We start from the raw sequence: 9,414 nt of genomic DNA on the forward strand, positions 1-9,414 counted from the left end.
TCACTCTGTAGACCAGGCTGGCCTTGAACTCAGAAATCCGCCTGCCTCTGCCTCCGGAGTGCTGGGAGTAAAGGTGTGCACCACCACTGCCCGGCTTCTTTTCTTTCTTTAAGATTTATTTATTTATTATATGTGACTACACTGTAGCTGTCTTCAGAAGAACTGACCTTATTCTTTGCTTGTACCTAGAATGGTATATAAAAGCAGACTGGGAAAAAAAAAGACCCTCTTCAGCGCTGGCTGGAGTCTTTTTTTTTTTTTTTTTTTGGTTTTTCGAGACAGGGTTTTTCTGTGTAGCCCTGGCTGTCCTGGAACTCACTCTGTAGACCAGGCTGGCCTCGAACTCAAAAATCCACCTGCCTCTGCCTCCCAAGTGCTGGGATTAAAGGCATGCACCACCACTGCCTGGCTGTCTTTTCCTTTTTAATCCTCCCTCCCTTGAGACCCTATTGATTGACTGAGCTGGCTTGGTCATGTGTGTGTGCAGTATCTGCAGAGGCCATACTGATGCCCTGAAACTGGGGTCACAGGAAGTTGTGAGCCAGCCAGTGTAGGTGATGGGACCCCAAACTCTCGTTCTCCAACTCTTTCTGTTGTCTTAAACAGTGGTTAACTGAGGTGCCTACTCAGCATCAAAGTAGGCTCTGGCTGCCAGTCCCCCTCAGTCCCTACCTGTTCCAGGGCCCTCATGGCTGGCACATCCTGCCACCTACCCTGAACTCTGCCTCCCAAGTGCTGGGATTAAAGGCGTGCGCCACCTTGCCCAGCTGATCTTTGTGTTTTTTATTTTCAATCTAAAAGTCAACCACGGAACCAAATCTTGCTTCAGTAAATTAGCTGACTTCAGTTCAAGGTTACTTAGGGGCTGGTGGGGTGGGGTGAGGAGTTGTTGAGTAGATAAGGGAGGAATTAGTCCTTGAATTCCCACAGGACTTTTACATATCTAAAGTCTTGGAATTTTCTCTCTTTAGCTGTAATAGCTCTTTTCCATTACAAGACACTGTGATACCTTTTAGGGTTCTTTAGGTTCAAAGGGGAAGTAGTTGCAGAAAGGATATAGTATCACAGCAGGGAGCTAGGGTGTTCCCTGCATAAAGAATTAAGAGGTCAAAGTGTAGACTGGAGACAGCCTACAGCAATGAACACGCCCCAGACCAGACCTGTGTAAGCTTCTAAACAACCTGCAACTCAATGACTGAGCCGATCACGTCTAAGACTACAAATCCCAGGATGCCTCGCCCTCCGCGAGTGGCAGAACGCATTGCACGCTGGGATATGTAGTCCCGTTGTAGCATCCGGAAAAAAAAACATAACGCCTCGTGACGTCAGAGAGCACGGGAAAGAAGCCAGAACTCGGCCAGGCTCAAGTTAAATCATCGATCGGACCGTGGAGCTCTGGCTCCCTCGGTTTCTGCCACTAACAGGTCCCACCCACAGTCCCGGCGGCCCTATGGTGTGCGTTGAGTACTCTCTGGTGTGACTGTCAACAGTTACAGGGGAAGTGTGGAAAGCAAGAGCAGACTCCCGCTCGTCAGAGTAGACGACGGAGGCTGAAGCGTAGCTAGCTGCCTTTACCATGGCGGAAAAAAGACGTGGCGAGTCTCCTTTGGGCAGACGCCTTGCTTTCTTCCGCCAGTCAGATTACAGGGGCTTTCGGCGCAGGGACTCCTGGGAGCACGCATGCGCAGACTGCGGCAGGGCGTACGCCTCCAACGTCCGCAGGCGCGGGGGCTGTCGGGTAGCGGCGGTGACGGCAGCGGCGGCACTTTGCGGCTGGTCGTGCGAGCTGGGCGCGGGCGGGCGGGCGCGGCGGGCGCGGCGCGCGCCGGTGATTGACTGCTCTCCTGGCTGAGGGGAGCGCTGGGTTCTTTCGGCTGGCAGGTGCCCGTTCGGGCGGCGACGGAGGCGGCGCCGGAGGCCGCCGGGCTCGGCGAGTGCTCTCTCGGTCAAGGCCATGGCTCCGCGGCTGCAGCTGGAGAAGGCGGCCTGGCGCTGGGCGGAGACGGTGCGGCCCGAGGAGGTGTCGCAGGAGCACATCGAGACCGCCTACCGCATCTGGCTGGAGCCCTGTATCCGAGGCGTGTGCAGGTGAGGTCCTGGCGTGGCCGAGGCGGGATCGGGGGGACCAGGGAGATGCACGGGGTTAATGCATCTCCTTTCAGTTTGCACGACCCGGGAGCTACGCAGCCCCCGAAGTGATGCGGCTGCTGGGCTCGCATCCTGAAGATGGCGGTGGAGAGAGTTGGAGATAGGGCTTAGTAACTGCTGGGGTGTTGTTTGGTCTTGGCCATAGCTGTGCGCTTTTCACTTGTAAAAGGGGAACTTGCCGGCAGCGAACTCGCTCGACATTGTATCCCCTGTCATTGCACGCTGAGAAGGCCTGATCACCTAAGTGTGGTTTGCTGAGAGCCGGTTTAGAAGAACCTTTGGTTAACCTACGTCATCGGTCCCCCACTCTCATTGGCTGGCTCTCTTTGACCTATAGGCGTTTTCTTTTGGTCACCCTAACTCCACACCACTTTGCAGAGTAAAGTGTTTTTAGCTGTGCAAGTTCTGCTCCTTTTGCGTGGCCCATGGTTCTGATTTTTATTTTTGCGTAGAGTGGTTTCCTTTTCCCCACCTCGTAGCCTGCACCGGCGTGTGTTCAATCGAATTGATAGACCGAGGCATGCTCCGTAGCTCCGTGTCAGCGGGCGTGTAGGGAGATGTGGAAGACGCGGAAGCCTTGGTTCCTGGCCTCGGAGCTGTGCCTCATTTGAGAGATAATGCAAGTTAGGTAGTTTTCAAAAGTAAAGCGGGTGCATCGTTCTAAACTCTTTAGTGTCTGCTCACAAGGACATTAGGACTCCTCGAAGTTCTGTAATGGCATCAATTTGTATAGTATGGAATTTAAACAGTTTACTGAGGTACTCATTTGAAGTGTACAGTTACAGTGCTGGTGGTTTAGCTTGGGAGTAGAGTGGCTGTTTTATATGCTCGAGTCCCTTGGTTCAATTATCTGCACAGGGTATATAAAAGAAAGAGTTCGGTCTGGGGCTGGAAAGATGGCTAATTAGTAAAGAGTGCTCAGGCTTCTCTTCAAAGGATGACAGTACCATTTGTTCTGCGAACCCACAGCAGGTGGTTCACAACTACCTGTAACTCCAGCTCCAGAGTATGCAAAGCCTTCTTCCCGACACTGTGGGCACTTGAGCATTAGTACACACACACACACACACACACACACACACACAAATGATCTGTTTTGATACCGTACAATCGCCAATATCCTTTTTTCTTTCTTTCTTTTTCAATTTTTTTTTTTTTCAATTTGTTTTTGTAGAGCTGGGGACTCTGGTGTTATGTATGTTGAGGATTTAGCCCATGCTTGCCTGGGACTACAGTCCTTCGAGCTAGTAGGTGCTCAAATATGAGAGTCATGGGAGCATAGACATGTGTCATTCATTGTTCTGTTGGTGCTGCAGCTCTAACCCAGAGCCACGTGCAAACACTACTGGTGTTGTATGAGCTACAGCCCCAGCCTGTCACAGTGGGTACGAAGTAGTATATTGCCTCTGTGTGTTTATTGCCTCCTGCTCTGAATAGATCCAGAATCCTGTAGATGATAGGCCAGTATTCTAGTACACAGATACCCCCTCAGCCCCCTTTTCTTGTTAGGTTGCATTTATCTAGTAACTGAGTTGAGAATCTTTTCAGTTCACATCGGCCATTGTTTTTTTCTTTTTTTTTTCTTTTTTTTTTTTTTTTTTCAAATCCTACCGGCGTGTGCCACCACAACCAGCCATTGTTTTTTTCTTTTCTTTCTTTCTATTTTCTTTCTTGGAAACAGGGTTTCTCTGTATAACAGTTCTGGAACTTGCTCCGTAGACCAGGTTGTCCTCAAACTCATAGAGAAATGCCTGCCTCTGTCTCCCAAGCTCTGGGATTAATTGCATGCATATTATCTGTCATAGTTCATGTAACTTTATCCATCCATCCACCCATCCATTTGTTTTTTGAGACAGGGTTTCTTTCTGTAGCCCTGGCTGGCCCTGTAGACCAGGCTAGTTTTAACTCACCTGCCTTTGACTCACAAGTTCTGGGATTAAAACCTTCAGCCACCCCCCACCCCCACCCCGACCCTGGGCCTGACTGTAGTCTCTCCTCTGCCTTTTGAATGCTTGGATTAAAGGCAGTTTGCCACCGTGTACAGCACCATCGTTCAGTTGATGGACTGTAGACTGTAGAGTGTTTGTTTGCTTCTCATAAATTGCTCTCATGAACACATGTGTGTTGGGAAGGGGTTGACTCATGTGGCAGTTGTCTTTAACAGTTTGAGGAGTATTTTTTTTCCCCTAACCTGTTTCACATGCAGTATAGGAAGATTGTAATTTATTATATTTTATATTTGTCTATTTTATTGTGGTTTTGATTACATTTCCCTTTCCCTGATGTCAATTGTGGAATATCCTCCTCTTCCCTTTTTTTTTTTTTTTTGGTTTGGTTTGGTTTGGTTTAAGACAGGATTTCTCCTGGTTGTCTTGGACTCTAGACAGGCTGTCTTCAAACTCAGAGATCTGCTTGCCTCTGCCTCCCTTGGGAACCTGCCACCACACCCTGCCTCCAGGACTGTTTGCATTTCTGAAACTGTTTTGAAAATCAGGGTTAAGAGCTATGGAACTAAATACTCAAGATTCCTCTTTGTGTGGGTGGGTGGGTAAAGGTCCTACCTGGTGGGTTTGAACTATCCTGCTGGCCTCTTGTGTGGGGTTTAGACCTTGGCTTAAACTGTCCTTGCGTTTAGAGTGATTCTCCCTTTGCCTCTTCAGCAGGCATCCATACAGCCTACTTTTGGTATGAACTTTTCTGGTTTTTTTTGTTTGTTTGTTTTGTTTTTGTTTTTCTTTTTTTCTTTTTCTTTCTTTTTTTTTTTAAGATTTATTTATTTATTATATGTAAGTACATTGTAGCTGTCTTCAGACTCTCCAGAAGAGGGCGTCAGATCTTGTTACAGATGGTTATGAGCCACCATGTGGTTGCTGGGATTTGAACTCTGGACCTTCAGAAGAGCAGTCAGGTGCACTTACCCACTGAGCCATCTCACCAGCCCCTTGTTTTTGTTTTTCTAGACAGGGTTTCTCTGTATAGCCCTGGCTGTCCTAGAACTCACTTTGTAGACCAGGCTGGCCTCAAACTCAGAAATCCGCCTGCCTCTGCCTCCTGAGTGCTGGGATTAAAGGCCTGCGCCACCACGCCGGGCTGGTATGAACTTTTCTTCTCACTCTGCATCATCCCTGGTCGACCTGGAACTTGGTGTGTAGACCAGGCAAGCCTTGAATTCAGAGATCCNCCTGCCTCTCCAGTGTTAGGATTAAGAACACCACCACTGGACCACATCATTACTGGTGTAGTAACTTTTGTGCTGTGAAGCCAGTGTAGACTTTCCTTCTTCCAGACTGCTGAGGGATACACAGGAAAGTGTCCCTAACCCTAGGCCACAGCCTGTTGCTGGGAGTTTTAGTTTTTGTGTTTTGAGACACAAGTCTCCTTGTGCAGCCCACATTGACCTTGAGATTCTTCTGCCTCAGCCTTTTCTAAATTAACAAATGAATTTGTGAGACAAAATGTAGGATTTTTGTTTGTTTGTTTTTGTTGTTGTTTTGGGCTTTTTGAGACAGGGTTTCTCTGTGTGACCTTGACTGCCCTCGAACTCACAGAAATCTGTCTGCCTTTGCCTCCCCATGCTGGAAATAAAGTCCTGTGCCACTACCACCAGTTACATTCTTTAAAAGAAAATTGGGGAAAAAAGGTGGTGGGGTAAAGGTCCTGGAGATGGCCCAGTGGTTAGGAGAGCACTAGCTGCCCTTCCAGAGGATTCGGGTTCGAGTCCCAGCACCCACATGGCAACTCTTAACTGCCTGTACCTCCAGTTCCAGGGAACCTGATACCCTCACACGGTGCATGCAGGCAAAATACAAATGTACATGAGATAAAGTTAGGTTGGAGCTTTGGCTCTTGATAGAGTGTTGTATGCAGGAGGCCCATATTCTGTCCCTGCTGCATAAACAGGACACATATTGTAAGGCTCCTGGAACTCCTGAGTGAGCCATGTTTGGAGCCGGGATCAATGCAAAAAACAAGAGGAATTTATTGTTCCAGTGCACAGGCGTCATCCCAGACCCGAAGGAGAGGTGGTGACCCCCAGTGCCAGTTCTGCATGTTTCTATATGGTTTCCAGGGGCAGAATAGAGCATCAGCAACTAGGCACAATATGATTGGCGCAACAGTACACCCTTTAAACTGATTGGTCTTTAGGGAACAAGGTGACAAGGACTTCCCTTGTTTGAAGGTGGGCCACAGTCCCGTCCTGTGGAATGTGACCCCACCCACAGGTCGGTTCTCAATAAGTGTCCTTCTGGAGGGGCAAGTGTTCCATGACCTTCCCAAAGTTCCTGAGCTGACCTTTTCTTTTTCTTTTTCTTTTTCCTTTTCTTTTTTAACAATTTATTATTTATTTTATGTATATGAGTACACTGTCACTCTCTTAGACACACCTGAAGAGGGCATCAGATCCCATTATAGATGGTTGTGAGCCACCATGTGGTCGCTGGGAATTGAACTCAGGACCTCTGGAATAGCAGTCAGTGCTCTTAACTGCTGAGCCATCTCTCCAGCCCCTGAGCTGACCTTTTCAATATCTTTAATCCCAGCTTTGGAGGCAGAGGCAGATTGATTGCTAAAAACTGCAAGGTCAGCCAGGTCTTTGTAGGACAGTCAGGCCAACAGGGGCTATAGAGACCCCGACACAACAAAAACTGTGATCTGTGAGGATAGAGCATTCATATCCTGTAAGTTAGAAGGCACTGGATGGCATTTATTCTTCAACCATGCAACCAGCATGTATTGTACCACCGAGCCTAAGTCCTATTCTCTGTCTCTTTATTTGATAATCAAGGATAGACAACTTATCTTTGTTTCTTTTCAGTTTGAAAGCTACTGGTACCAGGAAGGGCCTCTTCGGGCCTGGAGGAGGCAGGTCCCTGTATGGCAGTCTTTGCCACTTTGCTGGGAAAAGAGAGCTGACTTCTTTGTTCCAGAGGTCTTTTTAACACTATTTTAGTAGTATAATTTGCCATGAGGAATTTTTCTGTCTAGACTGTCCCAAGGAGTCGAAAGCACGCTGACCGGCGCCTGTCTGCGTGGGCAGAAAACACCTTGGGGTGGGTTCGTACTGCAGAGCTAATCTTCCTGAAATAAGATGATCTGCAAGAAAGATTATTACTATTTATTGATTACATGCGGGAGAACCCAACCCTCCCCCGCATGCCCCATGTCCCATTGTCTCTGCATGGATCAATGTTCCATGTCCCAATGGCGGAATGGCGCGGTCTGGTCGTCCGCGGAGCTGTGTCCAGAAGGCGGGTCCAATCGAGTAGGCGTGACGACATTAGTGGTTGGTCCGGGCGACGAGTGGGCATCTCTTTCTTTCTTTAACGCTCTTTCTTTAATGCCGAATGGTGTGCAGTGGCATCTTGACTCTTAGATGAAAAAGGTAATGGAGGCGTTCAGATACCTTTGGAAGAGTAGCCTATGATCAGAGGGCTAGGAAACCTGTCTTGCAAAACTGCCTGTCTAGGAGAATTCTTGGGGAGATGCCTCAGTGGTTAAGACCATTGGCTGCTCTTACAGAGGACCTTGGTTCACTTGGTTCTAAGCATCCACATGGTGGCTCCCAGACTCCTTCCTGTAATTCAGTTACAGAAGATCTGATGGCATTTTACAGCCTCTAAGGGCTCCTGCATGTACACGATGCACACAGAGCTTAGAGAAGCAGTTAGAGGGCCTTTGCAGTGCAGATCAGGGTCTTCTCTGCATAAAGCCTTCCGTGGCTACTTGTTACTCCAGGGTAGGTCTGCCCTCTCATTGGGGGGCTTGTCCTGCCCGATGTGGCCTCTTTAGCTTTCCTGCTTGGTGTGTTGGAAGGTTTCCCTAGCCTAATCTCTCCACTTGCTGTCTTCTGCTGCATTGAGTCTGTTTCTGCTTGTTCTTGGGGCCTCCCAGTGGGGTAGCACTTTCCCCTCTGTGAGGCTTCTGCTACAGTGTCTGCTGTTATCATAGCGCTTGCTTATCGGATGTTTGTGCTTACCAGTTTGTCATACCTGTTCTGAGCCTTCTGTTTGTTTTTTTTTGAGACAGGCTAACCTCAAACACAACAATCCTCTCTGTCTCTCTCTTTTTTTTTCTCTGCTCTGTCTCTTGAGTGCTAGGATTAAAGGCTGGTGCCACCATCACCCTGGTTTGGGCCATTCTTTAACAACTGGACCTTTTGTCTTTCATCAAAGGCATCCCTGGTCTATACTTCTTAGTTGGGCATCTCTCTGTGACAGAATATATGAACCTGCAAAGCATTGTTGTTGTGCTAAGGTGACAGGATCTAATTATACATAATCACATTGCTTACCTTTACTTGGGTGCCTTGTGACATGTCTGGAAGGCCAGATGCTGCCAGCAGATATGTCAGGAGCAAAATGAAACCTTTGTGACAGCATCACTCTGTGTATAAACTACCCAAATGGATCTTCTCCAACACAGGGGCTCTTAAGCCAGCGCCACTTCCATAGCTGTCACCATGGTCTATTACTCTCACTAAATGAGCTTAAAACCTGCATGAAGGGCACACAGGATGGCTTAGCAGATCCTGTCTCAAAAAGAAAAAGGGGGAGGGTGGTAGAGAAAAAGAAATGTCTTCATTTATTCCCCGAACAACACAAAAATGCCTACAGCAACATTGGCCACGTAAAGGAGAGAGCCACTGTTTGGCTCTTTAGTGAGCCTGAGTCCCCTTTTAAGCCTGTAGGCATTTATTTCCCCAGTGTGGGTGGGTGGGTGGTCTTTTTGCTGGTTGAAGACTTAAAAGTAATTACTAAGAAATTAAAGCCAAGCGTGGTAACACATGCTTATAGTTCCTGCTCTTGGGATGAGAAAGCAGGGGGATCCAGAGTCAAGACTATGGAGTTCCAAGGCCAGTCTGGGCTATGGGAGATTCATCTTAAAGGCAACAGAATAATCTCCAAATGCAGAGGCAGAGAGGAGAGAGAGGGGGATCTCTTTGAATTTTTTTTTTTAAAGATTTATTTATTTATTATCTGTAAGTACATTGTAGCTGTCTTCAGACACACCAGAAGAGGTCGTCAGATCTCATTACAGATGGTTGTGAGCCACCATGTGGTTGCTGGGATTTGAACTCAGGACCTTTGGAAGAGCAGTCAGTGTTCTTAACTGCTAAGCCATCTTTCCAGCCCTTGGTTTTTTTTGTTTTGTTTTGTTTTGTTTTGTTTTGTTTTGTTTTTCTTTTGGTTTTTCAAGACAGGGTTTCTCTGTGTAGCCCTGGCTGTCCTGGAACTCACTCTGTAGACCAGGCTGGCCTCGAACTCA

At 47.8% G+C, this 9,414-nt stretch overlaps 1 protein-coding gene across 6 annotated transcripts in view; it reads left to right on the forward strand.

The window, feature by feature from the left end:
* The first annotated feature begins 1,711 nt into the window (after nucleotides 1–1,711).
* Usp48 (ubiquitin specific peptidase 48) overlaps nucleotides 1,712–9,414 on the forward strand; it is a 67,539-nt gene continuing 59,836 nt past the window's right edge. For 3 of the 6 annotated variants that reach the window (XM_021199646.2, XM_021199648.2, XM_029539485.1), the window contains exon 1: nucleotides 1,712–2,088. In XM_021199646.2, coding sequence (XP_021055305.1) covers nucleotides 1,955–2,088 — 134 coding nt within the window. In that variant the 5' untranslated portion in view covers nucleotides 1,712–1,954. The remainder of the gene's footprint in view (nucleotides 2,089–9,414) is intronic. The other 3 variants (XM_021199649.2, XM_021199645.2, XM_021199650.2) reach the window with 2 other exon arrangements.

Source organism: Mus pahari, chromosome 6 (genome assembly GCF_900095145.1).
Source record: "Mus pahari chromosome 6, PAHARI_EIJ_v1.1, whole genome shotgun sequence".
NCBI classification, from domain to species: domain Eukaryota; kingdom Metazoa; phylum Chordata; class Mammalia; order Rodentia; family Muridae; genus Mus; species Mus pahari.